The 21,375-nt window shown below is 37.2% G+C and overlaps 1 protein-coding gene across 4 annotated transcripts in view; it reads right to left on the minus strand.

The window, feature by feature from the left end:
- Positions 1–21,375, minus strand: part of ERBB4 (erb-b2 receptor tyrosine kinase 4) — a 1,160,906-nt gene that overhangs the window by 382,131 nt on the left and 757,400 nt on the right. For all 4 annotated transcript variants that reach the window (XM_007966140.3, XM_007966143.3, XM_007966144.3 and 1 more), the window contains exon 4: positions 20,669–20,803. In XM_007966140.3, coding sequence (XP_007964331.2) covers positions 20,669–20,803 — 135 coding nt within the window. The remainder of the gene's footprint in view (positions 1–20,668; positions 20,804–21,375) is intronic.

Here is a 21,375-nt window from a genome sequence, read left to right on the forward strand (position 1 = left end):
AAACTCTTGGAGACAAGATTCAAACTCAGGTAGAAACGCCCAGCTTGAGCTCAGACACTAGGCTGCCTTTCAAAGCAAAGAACCAGAGGTATCATCATGCAAAAAGAAGGAAGATTCAGGGGGCTTTGTCCTGAAATATGGTCAGATAAAAGACTTTTGTAGGAGGGATAGGAAGAGAGGAGAGAAGAAAAGTGATGTCTAGTTTTTCTCCACTTTCTTACATATTTTAAAAAGTATTCAACATGCATTATACTCTTACCCTTAATGTAATTTACTATTGATGAGACCACGTTTTGTTTCTTATCCCTCAGGAAAAAAATCTCTGAGCCCATTGTATATACTAACAGAAATGATTTACTATTTCATGAGAATGTTGCAGAACTGCATGATGTTAATCTATCTTCCTCTTCTGAACAAAAGCAGGCAGATTCCTGTCCAGTATACAACTATAAGGACCCTTAGACATTTGTTTATTCCACTAGGAATGCATAGCAAGTCTTTTCAATAAAAATAGTTGGAATTTTAAATTATGCATTTCAATGAAATTTAGAAATGTAGAAGTGATGGTTGTCCATCATTGTACTGCTTTAAAGACTTTTAAATGTATTATTGTATTTTTTGTAGTAAAGCAAATTTCTTTATTCTGGGAAACCTTCATTGGCACATGTTTTAAATGACTAGTTTAATGCTGTATTCTAATTCTTGAGTGCAGAGTTTGAATTGATTCCACAGAAAATATTTTTTAAAAAATTATCTAGATCAACATTTTTGTTTAATAAAGCATAGAGGTAGGAGAATAAAAGTGGCTGATCAGGATAACTACCTGTGAGATGACTTTTCCTTTGTGCATTTTTATTCAAGCTTTTTTATTTCTTTTATGTATTTCTCTTACTTATATTTTACCAAGAACTTTAAGAGAAATGTCACTGCATAATTTTCTTTCCATTTTTCTCCTATGTAGAAAGAGCACCTACAATTGGCAAAAGAATCACCTCTAAATTGAACATAATGTGTTCTTGCTGAGCAGCAAAGAATTAAATAAAAGTTGCACACAGCTGCTTGCAACAATCTAGGCTTGAAAGATTGCCAAATGGGTTAGCAGTTTGATCTGCTTGTTCATCTTTCTCAGCTCCCTGTAGATACCACATCCCTTGCCCCCATTCTCTAGTGTAACCAGCGGTCTTTCCCCTACCTCCTCTCTAAACTTTGAAATAAAAGTTCTGAATGAGGGAACACCAATAGGAGACGAAAGACACATGTGAAACATCTTGGTAAATGTTATGAAAAGGGAAAGCTGAATGTCCGCACGTTTTCAGTAATTCATAAACATCCTCCTTTTGCTTCCTAGTTTTCAAGTGATGAGATATTAGAGAAAAAAAGGGAAAATAGTTCAAGTTCTATTTAATTGTGAAACTGAACTCTATGAAACACTTCATTAGTAAACAAGGATGAACATGTGAGTTGTGATGAAAACTGTGAACGATGGTTGTGAGGCAGGAGAATAGGGTCTGGAGGCAGGGAACCTAAGGCCGATTTGTGCTGATTTCCTAGAATGGAATCAAAAGGAAAACCCCACCTCTCCACACTCAAGTAACAAAAGGATCAAAGGCTACTCCCTTTGCAATACCCCACTCCCACATTTCTGCATTGCAGATGAGAAAGTAAAGTACTTCTGATTGGTCTCCTCCTGAAACCAATCAGACTGTTCGTCGGCCTCGTCTTCATTTGCACAGGGGTGTGACTTTGGAACTTCAGTCTCTGATTGGTCACCTTCTAGGACCAGTCAGACTGGTTGAGGACCATCACTTCATTAATAGAGTGGAAAGCAAGTAACCAATGGGAAACCTCTCCAGGGTATTTAAACATCAGAAAATTCTGTAACCAGCACTCTGGAGTGGCTTGCTCAAGTCTACTCCCACTCTGTAGAGTACTTTTGTTTTAATCAATCTGTGTTTTTCTTTTATTGCTTTGTTTGTGCATTTTTCCCAATTCTTTGTTCAAAACACCAAGAACCTGTACACCCTCCACTGGTAACAGAACACTTACATAATTCCTCTCACCCATTATAGAGTAAACAAAAATAGAAGAGGGTAATATTGAATAGAGTCAGTATAATTGTCATTCAATTTTACATAGTTACTTTAAACACCAAATACATAATCAGGGTTTTATGTTAAAAAAATCAATTATGGAATGCTATGTAAATCTCTCTTTTACATTACTTAGGTGCTTATTATTTGAGTCAATATATAATTTTATTTAGTAAAAATTATGTATTAGTCCGTTGTCATGCTGCTAATAAAGATCTACCCCAAACTGGATAATTTATAAAGAAAAGAGGTTTAATTGACTGACAGTTCCATGTGGCTGGGGAAGTCTCAGGAAACTTACAATCATGGCAGAAGGAGAAGCAAACACATCCATCTTCACACTTCACATGGTGGTAGGAAGGAGAAAAATGAGTAGAAGGAGAACGCCCCTTATAAAACCATCAGATCTTGTAAGAACTCACTCACTATCATGACAGCAGCATGCGGGTAACAGCCCCCATGACTAAATTACCTCCCACTGGGTCCCTCCCACAACACATGGGAATTATGGGAACTACAATTCAAGATGAGATTTGACTGGGGCGGGGGGGACACAGCCAAACCATATCATTCTGCCCCTGGCCTCTCTTAAATCTCATGATCTCACATTTCAAAATGTAATCATGCCCTCTTAACAGACACCCAAAGTCTTAGCTCATTACAGCATTAACCTAAAAGTCCAAGTCCAAAGTCTCATCTGAGACAAGTACCTTCCACCTATGAGCCTGTAAAACTGAAAGCAAGTTAGTTACTTCCTACACACAATGGGGTTAACGCATTGGGTAAATACACCCATTCTAAATGGGAGAAATTGGTCAAAATGAAGGGGCTCCAGGTGCCATGCAAGTCCAAAATCCAGCGGGGCAGTCAACCATTAAAGCTCTGTAATGATCTCCTTTGACTCCATGTCTCACTTCCAGGTCACGTTGATGCAAGAGGTGGGCTCTGAAGTCCTTGGGCAGCTCCACCCCTGTGGCTCTGCAGGGTACAGCATTCCTCCTGGCTGCTTTCAAGGCCTGGCATTGAGTATCTGTGGCTTTTCCAGGCACACAGTGAAGCTATTGATGGATCTACTGTTCTGGGGTCCAGAGGATTGCGGCCCTCTTCTCACAGCTCCTCTAGGCAGTACCTCAGTAGGGACTCTGTATAGGGGCTACAACCCCACTTTTCCCTTCTGTACTGCCCTAGCAGAGGTTCTCCACAAGAGCTCTGCCGCTGCAACAAACTTCTGCCTGGACATGCAGGCATTTCCATACATCCTTTGAAATCTATGCAGAGGTTCCCAAACCTCAATTCTTGACTTCTGTGCACCTGCAGGCTCAACACCACGTGGAAGTTGCCAAGGCTTGGGGATTGCACCCTCTGAAGCTATGGCCTGAGCTGTATGTTGGCTCCTTTTAGCAATGGCTGGAACGCAGGGCACCAAGTCCTGAGACTGCACAAAGCAGCGAGGCCCTGGGACAAGCCCATGAAACCATTTTTCCCTCCTAGGCGTTTTGGCTTGTGATGGGAGGGGTTGCCATGAAGACCTCTGACATGCCCTGGAGACATTTTCCCCATTGTCTTAGTGATTAACATTTGGCTCCTCCTTACTTATGCCAATTTTTGCAGCCAGCTTGAATTTCTCCTCAGAAAATAAGTTTTTCTTTTCTATCGCATTATCAGCCTGCAAATTTGCTGAACTTTTATTCTATGCTTCCTTTTTAAACATAAATTCCAATTCCAAACAATATCTTTGTGAATGCATAAAACTGAATGATTTTAGCAGCACCTTAGTCACATCTTGAATGCTTTGCTGCTTAGAAATTTCTTCTGCCAGATACCCTAAATCATATTTCTCAAGTTCAAAGTTACACAGCTCTCTAGGGGAGGGGTAAAATGTTGCCAGTCTTTTTGCTAAAGCATAGCAAGAATCACCTTTATTTCAGTTCCAAATAAATTCCTCATATTCATTTGAGACCACCTCAGCCTGCACTCCATTGTCCATATCACTATCGGCATTTTGGTCAAAACCACTCAACAAGTCTCTGGGAAGTTCCAAACTTTCCCACATCTTCCCATCTTCTTCTGAGCCCCCCAAATTCAAACAGGGAAACAATCTCTGCCTGTTGTCCATTTCCAAAGCTGCTTCCACATTTCCAGGAATTTTTATAGCAACACCCCACTCCTGGTACCAAAATCTGTATTAATTAGAGTTCTCTAGAGGAACAGAACTAAAAGGATATATAGGAAAGAGAGTTTATGAAGGAAAATTGACTCACAGTATCACAAGGTAATGTCTCAGGATAGGACATCTGCAAATTGAGGATCAAGGATCCTAGTGTAAATCAGTCTGAGTCCCAAAACCTGAAAAGTAGGGAAGCCAACTGTCCAGCCTTCAGTCTGTGGCCAAAGGCCCAAGAGCCTCTAGCAAACCACCGGTGTTAAGTCCAAGAGTCCAAAAGCTGAAGAACTTGGAGTGTGATGTTTGAGGGCAGGAAGCATCCAGTGTGGATGAAAGATGAAGGCTGGAAGACTCAGCAAGTTTGCTCTTCCGTCTGCTCCTGTCTGCTTTATTCTAGCAGCACTAGTAGCTGATTAGATGGTACCCACCCATATTGAGGGTGAGTCTGTCTCTGGCAGTCCACTTACTCAAATGTTAACTTCTTTTGACAACACCCTTATAGACACAACCAGGAAATATACATTGTATCCTTCAATACAATCAAGTTGACAATCAATATTAACCATCACAGATGAGTCTTTTACTTGGAGAAAATTTAACTCAGTTTTACCGACCTAGCATTTTAACCTCTACACCTAATTCTTCCAGGCTTAGAATTTTTTGCAGATTCTCATATAGCAGGATGACTTAAACTTTACATGAAGTACATTTTTTAAAATGTGAAAGATCACCAGATGTCTGTTACTGTGACATCACTTCACATTGATGTTCCTTGCTTTATATTTTGTGGTTCTAAAACATTTTAAAATTCAGAAGTATTCAAAGCAAAGTTAATTCCACCTTATTTTCCTTAGTAAAGGAAATATGCAATACAGAATTTGTTTAGAACAAGGTAACAAAAAAGCATTCTTAAATTCCAAAAGTCTCTAATTCTTTTTTAAAAACTCACCATTTTAAAAAATGTTAGGAGTTACTACTTCAAAGAAAAGCTAATTATTCAAATTGCTTGGTCTTTCTCCATCTATTATGTTTGAACAGTGTGAAACTGTGTGAAAACCTTTCTCATATCAGTGACATTTAGTTATATCATGATATATTTTTCAATAAAATTCACATATTTTAGTGAAAATGCTTGTTAAAATTTACTTAAAAATAAGTTTCAGAGAAACAATGAAACAATGAAACCTGAAGGCTGCCCTCAAATAGACAATTTGAATTCCAGAGGCCTACTATTTCAAGAAATTTTGATCACTTCATCTCTTCACTGGAAGCCAACAAATCTGCTCCCCACTAGAAATTATAAGCTACTTGAGGCTCTCAGAGACTCCCAAATCAGGCTTTTAATACCTACGTTACAGAATATGCAAATTAGAAATAGGGTCCTTTAAGTGCCTGTGATATACCAGGCCCAGGAGGTCACAGGCATTTAAAGCACTGTGATTTTTATTATTGAAATTAATGACACAGAAGTTTCATGTAACAACAGAGAACTAAATATTCTCTAAGAGGGGACTCATGTATTAGGTAGTTGGCTCATTTGTAGCATACCCATATGTTCTATGCCAATTTCAAACTAACATATGGCCTGAAATGTCTGCATCATATTAGGGTTTGCTAACCATTTTACCATCATAGAAATCTTATGCTAGGTCAGTGCTACTTACACCTCTTCCTAGAATCAACAGGAGAATTTTGAAGATAGTCAGATTCTCTTCTTTATACAAAACTTAGTCAGAATCTCTGAGTAAATTTGGATACATGCCCACATTTGGAAATCTTAATCTAGTTACCTGTGGACATGACAAACCTTGTCCTTTTGTGCTAGTGCTAGACCATGCTATCGTTTTTCTCTATATAACATCTACATGCTACACAACATCTCTGCTGGTCACTCCATGTAATAATATTTTTTTCTTGCAATAAGCTATGGTCATAAAGAAGATTTAAGGTTCGTCAGTGGAAACTGAATCTAAATATAGGTGAAGGTGGAATATTGCCATTTTAAGAGCTAGAGCAGTAAGCTTGTGGGTACAGAAGAGTTATTCTTTGGGACAGAAACTCTTGTTTAATCTGAGAGGGACCACATTTCTAAACCTTTCAGTCAAACAGAAATAAAATCTACTCATTATTCTTGCGTAAAACTTGAATGCAAAAGTTAGCATGAGTGCAGCTAAGTATACAGTTTAATAAAAAAAATGTTAGCAGAAAATGATGCTGAAGAGTCAAATGTTTTTTCTTTACAAATTTTGAGCTAAGCTGCCCTATCCCTAAAGAGGCTAAAGAGGTGGTTCTTTCTTGAAAAGAGTGTGTGTGTGTGTGTGTGTGTGTGTGTTTTACTCAGCATTTGCTCACAAGAGACTAGGGGCTACAATCAGTTCATACCACGCATGAGGTGTTGGCTGAATCTCTTGGTGCTCTTATAGAGAAAAATGATAAGCAACTGAACTGGCCTCAGCCTGGCATTACATTTACAGGGCTGTTCATATTCACAGGTGGTAGTACCCAGTGTGCAAAGCCAACTGTTAAAAATTTCTAGAATTTTGAGAGTTTTTCATTAAACAACCATTACTAAATATTAAACTATATAAACCCACAATTAAATATTATTAAAACAAAGGTAATATATATTGGAAATTCATTATTTCCTAATTAGTTTACTATATTTTACTATCTCCTATATAACTGAGTTCATTTACATCTACTGAACCTGTATGGTGGAAATACTACATAATGGTGTGATACCTGGACATCTCTTCCAAAATCCACACTGATTGCCGAAAGGGGAAGAATGTTAGTAATATTCATACCATGAAAATCAGTAAGCTCAACAAATTGGGGCTTCCCCCCCCATTTTTGGAGAGTAGTTATTAAACTTTATCAGCACAGCACTGACATATGACATAATTTAAGACTGAAGAAATCATGCTTTCGGAAAATGCACTGTTAGAACTTGTCTAAGGGAGTCACACCATATTCTGTGCCTGGAGTATTTCCTAATATGATAATTGATGTTTCCACTGAATTAGAAACAGAAAATAAAATGAGCTTTGAACTGAGTAAGAGGGAAAAAAGACCTAGGGGAAGATAAAGAGACTAATCCCTAAGGTCTGAACATGGTCAGAGGGTCTCAGTAGTGGGGGATATCTTCAACAACACATGCACAGGGACATGGAAGTTAATTTTGGGCCTCTCTCTCTGCAAATAACCATTATTATTATTAATAAAATTATGTTAATAACTAATCTTTTTTTTCTTCTTCTTCTTTTTTTGAGATGAGGTCTCACTCTGTCACCCAGGCTGGAGCACACTGGTACAATCACAGCTCACTTTAGCCTTGACCTCCTGGGCTTAAGCGATCCTCCTACCTCCCTCTGATTCCCAAGTAACTGAGACTACAGGTATACTTCACCATATCGGGCTTTTTTTTTTTTTTTTTTTTTTTAATGGGGTCCTACTCTGTTGCCCAGGTTGCGCTCAGATTCCAGGTTTAAGGGAATCCTCCCACTTCAGCCTCTCAAATTTTTGGGATTACAGCATGAGCTACCATGCCTTGTCAATAACTGGTTTTATTTGTGCTTTGAAGGGATCAGGCACTTGGGTCTTAAGAGCAGTTGAGGGAGTGCCTAGCCCAGCTGTGACATGATGGGAGTCCTTGGTAGCAGAAGCTGGGAGGTTGGCAGTAAGAGAGTAAGACCAGAGAGGTGAAGCTATAGAATTTACTCCAAATTTTTGGTTAAGTTATATGTAAAAGAGAAGTAGAAACTAATTCATAATTATAAACTGTTGATACTAATATTGTACATATGTGTATGTATAAATTTACATAAATGTTTACTTTGTATGTACTTATTACATATAAATATTTTTATATATTTATGCTTATATACTCATATATGTTATGATTTTCAGGAAAAAATAATAATACATGTAATGCATGATGAATACGAGGATGAACTATGGAAGACAGTGTATGAGATAATTCTTCTGCTCTGCCACCTGGAGGTCAGGTTAAGTACTTCCAAGGAATAAATATTCTGTCACTTTCAAGAAAGCAGGAATTACACTTCTTTAACTTTATATGTATATATATACACACACACCCCTCATATACATGCTATGAAGTATATAAACTTCATCTATATATACTATGAAGTATATATACTTCACCATAAAATATACTTTATAATGAAGTATATATACTTCATAGTATATATATACACACACTTCATATATATACATATTTATATATACTTCATATATCATATTTATGTGAAGTATATATATATAAAGGAGAAATGTTAACTAGATAGAAGCCAACCTGGATTACTCCGGTCTGAACTCAGATCACAAAGGACATTAATTATTGAACAAACAAACCCTCAATAGTGGTTACACAATAGGATGTCCTGATCCAACATTGAGGTTGTAAACCCTATTGTCGATAAGGACTCTAGAATAGGATTGTGCTGTTATCCCTAGGCTAACTTATTCCGTTGATCAAATTATTGGGTAATGTGTAAAAACTCACTTAGACTAGTGAAGTCTTAGTTTAGATTGTTTGGACGTTGAATTATGCTCTGAGGTCACCCCAACCAAAATTTTTTTTTTTTTTTTGAGACAGAGTCTCCATCTGTTGCCCAGGTTGGAGTGCAATGGTGTGGTCTCGGCTCACTGGAACCTCTGCCTCCCGGGTTCAAACAATTCTTCCGCCCCAGCCTCCCAAGTAGCTGGGATTACCAGCACCCACTATCATGCCCAACTAATTTTTGTATTTTTGTAGAGATGGGGTTTCACCATGTTGGCCAGGCTGGTTTTGAACTCCTGACCTCAGGTGATCCACCCCCCTCGGCCTCCCAAAGTGCTGGGATTACAGGCATGAGCCACTGCGCCTGGCCAAGCAGTTTAAAATTTTTAATACGGTGATAGTAGGGTAGGGCCTGTAGGCTTGAGTTTTTATTTGCATTAACGAATTAAAGCTGCATAGGGTCTTCTCATCTTATTTGTTTATATCTGCCACTTCACGGATAGGTCAAAGTCACTGATTAAAAGTAAAACACAGCTGAACCCTCGTCTGGCCATTCATACAAGTCCCTATTTAGGGAACAAGTAATTATGCTACCTTTGCATGGTTAGGATATCACGGCTGTTGAACATATGTCACTGGGCAGACAGTGCCTCTAATACTGATAATGCTAGAGGTGGTGTTTTTGGTAAACAGGTGGGGTAAGATTTGCCGAATTCCTTTCACTTTTTGTAATCTTTCCTTAGAGCATGACTGTGTTGGGTTAACAGGGAATATAATAGGGTGCTTATTACATCGTTTACTAATATTGGGCTGTTAACTGTCAGTGGGTTATTCCGGTCTGATGTAAGCTTACACAATGGAGAATGTCTTCATGTTATTTATATTAACATGATTGCTTCTATTAAGTAATAGATTAGTCCAATGTGATGTTAGGAGTTCAGTCGAGTGATTAGAATTTAAGATAGTAAGATGTTGAACTTAAATGCTTTCTTAATTGGTGGCTGCTTTTGGGTCAACTGTGGTGGTAATAATTTTTACTCTCTGGAGGAAGGTTGTTTCCCAAGGTCTAAAGAGCTGTCCCTCTCTAGACTAACAGTTAAACTTACAGGCGAATTACATCATTCTGTGGGTAAGTTTAAAGTTGAACTAAGAGTCTATCTTGGACAATGAGCTATCACCAGACTCGGTAGGCTTGTCACTGTTACTCATGAATCCTCCCACTATTTTGCCACATAGGTGAATGTGGTCTTTCAGCTGTTCTTGAGTAGCTCATCTGGTTTTGGGGGACTTGGCTATAGTGTAAAGTTATTTCTAGTTAATAGATTATGCAGAAGGTATAAGGGCTTGTCTTTGCCTTTTAGTGCTTGATATAGCTCTTTCATCTTTCCCTTACTGTATTATGTCTATTGTGCTAAGGTAAAAATTTCTATTGCCTATACTTTTGTCTAAGTAAATGGTTTAAGAGAGTTTGATAATATTTTTAGCGAAGTTTGGGGCTAGAGTTGGCTAAAAGTGATTAGGCCATGATGAAATCTTCTGGGTGTAAGCCAGATGCTTTGGGTTAAGCTACACTATGGTTTGTCCAGGCACACTTTTCAGTATGCTTACCATGTTACAACTTATCTCCTCTATAGGTGTGTAGAAAAGTATCAGTAATAGTGATTTCTAAAGTAATATTTGAGGAGGGTGATACGTGTGTGTGTGCTTCATGGCTTTATTCAACCAAGCACTCTGCTCTAGGTTTACTGCTAAATCCTCCTTGAGCCCTTAGATTTCACAAAGGTTTTCGTGAGATTTTTCTGGACATAGAAAATGTAGCCCATTTCTTGCCACCTCATGGGTTACACCTTGACCTAATGTTTATATGTGTATACTTATGCTTACTATATAACCTTTTTAGGGTTTGCTGAAGATGGCGGTATACAGGCTGGGGACAAGAGGTGGTGAGGTGTATCAGGGTTCATCGATTATAGAACAGGCTCCTCTAGAGAGATGTAAAGCACCATCAAGTCCTTTGAGTTTTAAGCTGTTGCTTGTAGTACTCTGGCGAATGGTTTTGTTAATGTAACTATTCGACTTTAGGGCCAAGCATAGTGGGGTATCTAATCCCAGTTTGGGCCTTAGCCATTGTGTCTTCAGGGTATTAAAGCCACTTTCTGGTATATTTTATTTCAGCTGGAATTTTTTACAACTTAGATGGAGTTTTTTACAACTTGGCTTTATTGAGGGTAGATCTTAAACATTCTTTACACCGAGCTTTATTAGCTCGGGTTAATCATATGGCCGTGGTGGCTGCCACGAAGTTAACCAACCCTAAATATTAGTATAACTTAGTCAAACTTTTATTACTAAAGATTTATCACTGCTGTTTCCCGAAGGGGTGTGGTTGAGCAAAGCGTTTTGAGTTGCATTCGTGTGTGCCTGATACTGGCTAGTTTTAATCTGAGTGATCTAGAGGGCATTTTCACTGGGGTGGAGATACTTGCATGTGTAATCTTACTAAGAGCTAATAAAAAAGGCCAGGACCAAATCTATCTGTTTATGAAGTTGTGTGAACCCATCTAGGCAATTTCAGTGCCTTTATTTGAATGGTTAAGCTACACTAACTGCATGGAATACTTTAGTGAAAATTAAAACATGAGAAAGAAAGAAGTAAATATAAATGGATGTTTACAGTTCTGGAAATTCAAGGTCTTTAAATTTGAATTGACAGAAGTTTGGCTGAGAGGATTACTCATAATTTAGGCTGAGAGGATTTACTCATGATTTAGAGGTATATTATATTGGGACAGCACTTTCAGAGGGATATGTTCAAGGTATTATATTAGTATATGGCAGAGTTAGTTACTATATCTATTACACAAAATGGAGGTCTTATTTGGTAGGAGGGCCTTAAGATTTTTTAGAAAATTACATAAATCGAGAGGTAGCTCTTGGGGCATTTGTGGTTAAAATACGATTTCTGGGCTCTGACTGGGTTGCATTTTTAGTCTCTTGTTTTTGGGGTTTGGCGAGGGTATGTTTACCTAGGTTGATGGCAAAGTCAGAGAGGGAGGGAGGGTAGTTTGCAGATTTAATCGGAAATAGTTCTTCAAACTGAGCATATGTGCATGAGATTACATGCACGAGCGTATGTGCGTGAGCATACGTGTGGGAGCATCTACTGATTATGTCCTTCAAGCATGATATACTTCTCCTCACATGACGAAAACTAGCCCCTATCTCGATTATGTTTCAAATCTTCCCATCAACAAACCTGAACATCCTCCTATCACAATTCTGTCCATTATAGTGGGCGGTGGAGGGGGACCTAACCAAACACAACTGTGTAAAATCCTAGCCTACTCCTCTATCACTCACATAGGTTGAATAATAGCAGTACTAATTTATAACCCAAACATTATCGCTCTAAATCTGATTATTTACCTTATCTTAACAACAACCGCATTTCTAGCACTCAGTCTGAGTCTAAGCATCACAACTGTCACTATTTCATGTCTGAAAGAAATTGGCACGGTTGACACCTATAATTCCACTAATTCTACTATCCCTACGAGGTTTACCCCCATTACAGGGTTCCTGCCTAAATGAATCATCATCCAAGAACTTACAAAAAATGATAGCCTTATCACCACAACCATTACAGCTACCATAACCCTACTCAACCTGTACTCTTACCTACACCTCATTTATTCCACCTCGGTAACGCTATTCCCCACATCTAATACTATGAAACTAAAATGACAATTCGAAATAGCAAAATGCATACTACTTCTCCCTCCCCACCTGTCATCTCTTCTACCCTCCTCTTTCCCATTTCTCCATTAATACTAACTATAACTTAGAAATGTAGGTTAAATAAGACCAAGGGCCTTGAAAGCCCTTAGTAAGCAAATTGCACTTAATTTCTGTAACAGACCTAAGGGCTCCAAGACTCTATTCTGCATCAGTTGAATGCAAATCAGCCACTTTAATTAAGCTAAGCCCTTACTAGATTGGTAGAATTCAAACCCACGAAAATTTAGTTAACAACTAAACCCCCTAATCAACTGGCTTCAATCTGCTTCTCCCACCATGGGGGAAAAAGGCGGGAGAAGTCCCCGCAGGATTGAAGCTGCTCCTTTGAATTTGCAATTCAACATGAGAAATCACCTCGGGCTGGTAAACAGTGGCCTTGACCTCTGTCATCGGAACACTACACCTGTTATTCGGCGCATGGGCGGGGATAGTAGGCATTGCCTTAAGCCTCCTAATTCGAGCAGAACTAGGCCAACCAGGAACTCTGCTAGGAGATTATCAGATCTACAACGTTACTGTTACCGCCCACGCATTCGTTATAATCTTCCTTATGGTGATACCAATCCTAATTGGGGGTTTCAGCAACTGGCTAGTCCCTCTGAAAATTGGTGCACCCGATACGGCATTCCCCTGGATACGTAATATGAGCGTCTGACTTCTCCCCCTATCTTTTCTACTCTCACTTGCATCTTCAATAGTGGAAGCCGGCGCTGGAACCGGCTGGACAGTTTATCCCCCTTTAGCAGGAAACCTAGCTCATTCAGGAGGCTCTGTGGACCTGACCATCTTCTCACTCCACTTGGCAGGTGTCTCTTCTATTTTGGGGCCATTAACTTCATTACCACTATTATTAACATAAACCCCCTCGGTATATCCCAATATCAAACACCCCTTTTTGTTTGATCAGTCCTCATTACCGCAGTCCTTTCCCTTCTAGTCCTAGCCTCTGGTATTACTATACTATTAACTGACCATAACCTCAACACCACTTTGTTTGACCCTGCTGGCGGGGGTGACCCTATCTTGTACCAACATTTACTCTGATTTTTTGGTCACCCTGAAGTCTATATCCTTATCCTACCAGGCTTCGGGATAATCTCCCACATGGTAACATATTATTCTGGTAAAAAGGAACCATTTGGATACATGGGCACAGAGCTGTGATATCAATTGACTTCTTAGGATTTATCAGATGGGCTCACCAAATATTTACAGTAGGGATAGATGCAGACACATGAGCATACATCATCTCCGCTACCATAAGTATTGCTATCCTTACTGGCATCAAGGTCTTTAGCTGATTAGTCACCCTGCATAGAGGTAACATCAAATGATCTCCCACAATATTCTGTGCCCTATGATTAATTTTCCTTTTCACAGTAGGAGGCTTAACCGGCATCATATTAGCTAATTTGTCACTAGATATTATCTTACACGACATATATTATGTTGTAGCCCATTTTCACTATGTCCTATCAATAGGAGCAGTATTCACCACTATAGGAGGCTTTGTCCACTGATTCTCCTTGTTTTCAGGCTATACACGTAGTCAGATCTAGGCTAAAATCCACTTCACCATTATATTCATAGGTGTTAATTTAACCTTTTCTCCACAGCACTGCCTCAACCTATCCGGTATACCTCGATGTTACTCTGATTATCCTGATGCATACACCACGTGAAATATTATCTCATTCATAGGGTCATTTATCTCACTAATAGCAGTTATACTAATAATCTTTATGATCTGAGAAGCCTTTGCTTCAAAACGAAAAGTACTAACAATTGAACAACCATCTACTAATTTAGAGTGGCTTTATGGCTGTCCACCACCTTACCACACATTCGAAGAGCCAGCTTCGGGAAAATCTAAATGAGAAAGGAAGGAATCGAACTCCCAGAAACTGGTTTCAAGCCCATCCCATAACCTCTATGACTCTCTTGATAAGATATTAGTAAAATTATTACACAACTTTGTCAAAGTTAATTTATAGGTTAAACCCTATATGTCTCAATGGCTTATCCAGTTCAATTAGGCCTTCAAGATAAAAAAAAAAAAAAAAAAAAAAAAAAAAAAAGATGTCACATCCCCTATTATAGAAGAACTACTCACTTTCCATGACCATGCTCTTATAATTTTTTTTTTGTAATTATATATATATGCACACACACACACACACACACACACAATTTGGTGAAAGGTTGATTGAGAGGAACTTACCATATATAATAAAAATGAAGGCTGGGTGCAGGGGCTCATGCCTGTAATCTTAGCACTTTGTGAGGCTGTGGCGGGAGGATAATTTGTGTCCAGGAGTTTGAGTCTAGCCTGGCCAACATAGGGAGATCCTGTCTCTACAAACAGTAAGAAACAATTATCTGGGTGTAGTGACATGCATCTGTGGTCTCAGCTACTCAGGAGGCTGAAACAGGAGGAATGCCTGAACCCAAGAGGTTGAGGCTGCAGTGAGCTGCGATACCACTGCACTCCAGCTGGGTGACAGAGCAAGACCCAGTCTCAAAAAAAAAAAAAAAAGGAAAAGAAAATAAAGATGCATATTGAAAACCGTACTCAAAAAGTGAAACAATGCATTTTCATCTCAAGGAACTAAGAGACAAGAAAACCAGGCTAGCAGGTGTACTGTGCTTGCTTCTGGTAATGTTCTTAAGTAAATGTTAATTCCTAGAGTGAGTTTCAGTTGACCTGGAAAGCCTCTTCTTATAAATATAGTGACAAAGGCCATCTACGGTGTGGGTCAGGTGCGAGTCTTTACTTTCTCAAAATAGCATTAAAAAGGCAGCTGAGCTGCCACTTGATCTTAGTGCATTCTTTTTCAAAACACATTTTAGATTCTGTTAGTTCTCATTGCTAATATTTTATTCAGAAAAATTGCATCTGAATTCATAAGTGATCTTAAGTTCTTTTGTTTTTTGTTTTATTAAATCAGGTCCATAAAAATCTATTTTATAGGTATTTTAGAAAAATGATCTTTTGGATTCACACAGATTCAATGTATCCTTTCCATGTCTAATGTTTTTCATATATTCCTATTTCTCTAATTTAGGGTGTTATTTTAAAATATCTTTTGAAAACAGTGTGTGTGATTTCATTCCATATATACGTTTATGCAAAGTTAGATGTGTTGTATGTCTAATGCACACAAACTGAAGCTGTACTACAATACATCGAGGGTAAATTTTCTTGCTACTTTGTAATTTTGTTTTGCTTTACTACAAAGTACCTTAGAAAGGCACATCTATTTTACCTAAATAGTTTCATATAGAAGGAGTAACACAAGTTGGTAATGTAACAAATCAGGTTTAATTGTACTCTATCTTGAGAATTCTATTTCAAGAAAGCTAGATATATATAATACAAAGTGTAACATTAATTAGGAGTGGGTCATTACTATGATATGTAAAAGTTATTGAAAAAAAGTTTAAAACATGGATAGTTTGAATGCAGGCAGAACATCTGGTTTAACAAGTGATTAGTCCTGGAATTATGTTCATGAATACAGTGGTATCGATGAATTTGCCAATTCCCCCTCTCCCGCTTCAGTTGTCAGTTGGTATTTGTTTCTAGAAAGCAACTTAGAATAAGTGATGTACCTAGTGTAATCAAAGATAAAGGTTGCAGGGTCTGGAGCCACTGAGGTTTGTTCTTCTCAGTGTCTTGATGAGCTACACCTATGAGAGACTACCTTCTAGTTACTAAAACACACTTAAAATGTAGAAACATAGTTAAATGTCAATGAATATATAATGAAAATATAACTGTCACATATTTTAAAAATACTTCTGTCCTCATATGGTCAATTCATATAAAAATTATAATTGGAAAGTCCTTTATTCTTTTGTCATAAGAAATCACCCTTGGATTGACACATTAACTCATTTATTGCTCATAATAGGCCTATGAAGTTGATGATAATAACAGCTCCTGGGCAAAAAAAAAAAAAAAAAAAAAAAAAAAGGAAGAAAACCTATGTGTGATCTTTCATGCAGGAGCATGGAGCACAGGCAATTACTTTACCTGGCAGGGCTCCTGGGGGAAAGTCGTCCTCCCACACCAGACTTGGTGCCCAGTCAACGCAATGCAGTCTCTAAGGGAGTTGCAGTAAGAGACTCAGGGTTTGCTGACCAGTCATGTCTCATGTATGTCTCCCATCCTGGCCCAGGCACGCTATTCAGAGACCTCTTTATTAAGGTCCTTTGATAGCAGCTTTCCTTAGATGCTTTCACTAAGATCTCCTTATAGGGAGGAAGTAAGGGAGTCTGGAAGACACCTTTTCTCCACTCTGTACTTTTCACTCAGGCCTTCCCACCCCTTTCTCCTTCAAGCTTCCAAGTTCATAAAACTTTCAGAACAATTTTTTCCCACTCCCTCCTCAGTGAAACAATTCTCCATGTCTGCACTGATCCATCTGACCCTCACCTGGCACTGTTTTATGGGGGAAACATGAGACAGTGAAGTTGGTGCTTTCTCTGGTTTAGTCTCTTGAATAAACCATTGCAGTAAGTGATTAAAAGCTTGACTGTTACCCCATTTTTGCTTGTCGAATTGACCACTGTCACCTAGTAGCTTAGCTCTCCACTCAGCTCAGCTCTTGACACTGTCTTTTATAGGTGAGGAAATGGAGGGGCTGAGGGCATAAAGGACTTTTAAGGTCAAATTGCTGGTAAGCAGCAGTGCCAGGTTTCAAAAAAACCAATTTGGCTCCCAAATTCATTCTCTGAACTATACCATCTTCTCTGATGAGAAATCATTGTTTCTCTATTTTTCCGTATTAATATTCTTGTATATTCCTGTTTGCTTAAATTTTAGAGGGCAACTTATTTACATCATTTTGATATTCTTGTGGTGCTGAGGGTCATTACTATAGTGCTCCAAGTAAATGAAACATCATTCACTATATGATTTTTTCACTTCGAAGGATTAGTTTACTGAATAAGCCCAGTTGATAGGTAATAATTTCTCCTAGGGATGTATGAGAAAAAGAAGGATTTCTTCAAAAGGCTGAGAACTTCTCCATAACCCTCCTGAAGTTTGAATTTAAATACTTCAAGTAAATTTTAGAAAATATAACTTGGTTATAATTATTCCTAAATAATATATTTTTAAGGAGTATCATTTTTAATTGCTTTTATAGATACTTCAGACCTTTTCTTCACAGTCTTAACCACTTTTAAGTGTATGTTTAGTAATGTTAAGTATATCACATTGTTTTCCAACAGATCTCTAGAACTTTTTCAACCTTGCACAATTACAACTTGACTCGTTAAAGAGCAATTGAACATTTAGCCTTCCTTCCAACCCCAGGCTACCACCATTCTACATTCTGTTTTCTGTGAGTTTGACAGTTTAGTTACTTCATGTAAGTGAAATCATACAGTGTTTATGTTTTTGTGACTGGCTTATTTCCTTTAGCATAGTGTCCTCAAGATTTATTGTTGTAGCATGTGACTAGATCTCCTTAATATCATCCCATTGGTCTATTTTAGCTTTTGCTCTTGGTATTTTTGGCATTATATCCATGAATGTATTGCTAAACCTAGAATCATAAAGCTTTCACTCCATAGTTTCTGCCAAGACTTTTATAGTTTTAAGTCTTATGCTTAGGTCTGTAATTCGCTTTTGAGTTAATTTTTGAACATGGCATAGGATAAAGGCCCAAGATCAATCTTTCGCACATGAATATCTAGTTTTCCCAGCATCATTTGATGAAGAGACTTCTCTTTAAAATATATTATTTATGCCTATCACTGATTGAAAATTATATTAGATATTAATACCACTGCTAATATTTATAATTTAATGTACTAATAAGCATATTACCATATTAGGTATCTGTTTCTTAAGCATTTTGATAACTGTATCTCAACCTAACTTGTTTTCCTTATAATCCATTGTAATTTATTTTATGTATTTATTGATTGCTATGCATTCATGAATTAAAGTATTTGTTTTGTGCTCATTTATTCTTCTAAAAATATTATGAGAAGAGGTCAACGGGCTTCACCAAGCTGCTGCAGTGTCCGTTGCCTCAGAAAATATTAAAAATTCAGAGTTTGTTTTTGTAATTTAGACACAGATGAAGTCTTGAACTAGGGCAACCATAATAATAAATATGTAAAATCAAGAAATGGGCAAAAATCAGGATGACTTAGTGATTAACTGCCAAGAGCCAAGTGAAAGTAAAGACAATAATGACCCACCAGATTTTTAACCTGGTTGAGTGATTGGTTGGTGGTATGTAGTTCTAGGGAGTCATCAACCTAGAGTTTGCATTTAAAGCCCTGAGAGTGTCTGAGATCACCCCTGGGGAGAGGACAGAGAAATAAATTGACTAAAGATAAAACCATAGGAAACTAATAGTCAAAGAATAGTCAATACATTATTAACAGCTATGGTGTCATGTGGTACATATAATGTGTCAGCAAATAAAACTACTATGTAAATAATAAAACTTTGGCAATCAATTCGTAATTTGTAAAAGACCGTTGGTTATGACTCTACTCTGCATTTATAATTTTTGCACCTGCAATTATTTACATGCAAAAAACAATACAGCCACAGTTGCCTAATTATAGGCACAACCATCCAAATTTATCTTCAAAAAGAATAGCACAAAGAGACACCATCTGTGAAAGTGCAGCAAACCCCTCAGACCTTTCCTGCTCCAAATTCTGTAAGGCTGGTGGGCACACTTCCCTTTTGGCTTCTGTCTCAGGCTTTATTCTTGCCTGATCTTATTCATGCATTACAGACTAGTCAGTCTGATAAGCTGATAGTCAGCAGGCCTTTCCTTTTACCCAACCAATATCCATACCCCACCACCACTACCCCGCCAATATAATATATGCAATAGTATGGGCAGACTGAAAACAGAAGCCATTTCTGAAACACAACATTTGTCTCATTAATGTGAAAAGATTCCATTATTTTCACAGGTAATTTTACAAAGTAGGCAACGTGAATACCATAAAGACAAAATCCCATACAAATTTCTGCTCAAAGGTGACAAGAAAATTATGTTACTCTACTTTTTACATAAAGTTTTAGCCATTTATTAAAAACACAGCTGTCAGTTTTGATCAAATATATTCATATTGCCCCATTATATTATTAGGGCCATGATGAAATTTAATAATTGTCCCTTGGAGTTTGATTTTTCACAAAAATGTCATAACACAATCAGTAATATAGCAAATAATTATTGAACTACGTTGAGACAGTTATGATTTCAGCTGGGAAATATATAATAGATGAGAAATATAAAACCCAGGTTAACACTTGATAAAGATTCTGTTCTCATACAAATGTCAGTAGTAATAAATGTGGGGACAACATAGCCTGCTTTATGAAAATGAAAGAGATACCAGACAGAATAATTTTCAAAGGTTTAAATCATGGTTCAAATATTATTTGCTTATTATTTAATCATATTAAACACTTTAAATCTGATAAATTCTTTGTGGTAAAAAGAATATACAATTTAAGAATGAGAAATTCAGTAGTTTATTAGACTAATGACTAAAATCAGACTGTAATATGTTTCTTCTATATGAAATCTATATTTCTCCATTCTATAAGTGTTTGAAATCATTAAGTATGACCATGAAGGCTTCAGGGGCAAATGGAGGCTTAAGAATTCTGCAACATTCACTAGTTTTTACTTTTTTATTTAAAAAATTACAGTGAATAGGAAGGTACATTTTTGTTCTACTACCTTTGTCTCAGTGGTATACGGGTCACAGCGACTTGGAGCAATGGTTGGATACCAGCCTTAAGTTCGTGGATAGTGGGACACAGGTTTGTACATTGGAAGTATGATTAAGTTATTTAAATTAAGCAAAGAGGAACATGTTAACACAATGAGAATTTTGAAGAGGAAACATAATTCCCAAAAGAGAATTAACTAGAAGTAAAAGGTTGGTCAGCCATTTGTTCTGTCATATATAACTGAACATTTCAATGAGTGCAATCAAAGTTCAAAATATTAGTAATGGCATGATAAGCATAACTCATTCATCTCCAAATAAAGTAGAACATTTTGAGACATTAAAAAAAATAATAATTCTACTTACATCCTGAACTACCATTTGTTGACACAAGAGTCAAGTTGGAAGGCCATGGGTTCCGAACAATATCTTGCCAATGAATGGTGTCCGCATAACAAAGGAATTTGTTCTGGTCTACATAGACTCCACCATTTAGGATTTCTGTATTAAAAAACAAAGAAACAAATCTTTTGTCAAACTGCTTGTTGATGAAAAGATAATCAACAAAAACAATTTGCTCTTAACTATTTTCAATGTTAAATTAGAGTCATGCTGCTAATAGCCAAGAAACCTTTTAAAATATCTTTCACTGAATCATATACATTGATTGCAGGAATTTGAAAAGATTGAAAATTACAAAAGTGAAAAACAACCACTCATATTTGTACACTCTGAGAGTAACACTCCTAAAATTTTGGTGTAAATGTTACAGTCTTTTATCTGTTTTCTTCCCTAGAATTGAAATAATATTTTATATAATATTTTATAATCTGTTTGTTTTGTTTATACTATATAATGAGTATTTAATAGTAATTACTACTCTGTATTTTAATGAGAATAGAATATGTCATAGTATACATTAAATAGTAATTATTTAACCAACTCCTCTTGTTGGTAATTTAATTTATTTATTTCTGATTGGTCTTTAAAACAAATTTCCACACATGACATTCCAAGGTCATAGAGTGTGGATATTTTTAAGATTTTTGGTATCAATTGTCAAATTATCCTTA

This window comes from Chlorocebus sabaeus, chromosome 10, assembly GCF_047675955.1.
Source record: "Chlorocebus sabaeus isolate Y175 chromosome 10, mChlSab1.0.hap1, whole genome shotgun sequence".
Taxonomy (NCBI): domain Eukaryota; kingdom Metazoa; phylum Chordata; class Mammalia; order Primates; family Cercopithecidae; genus Chlorocebus; species Chlorocebus sabaeus.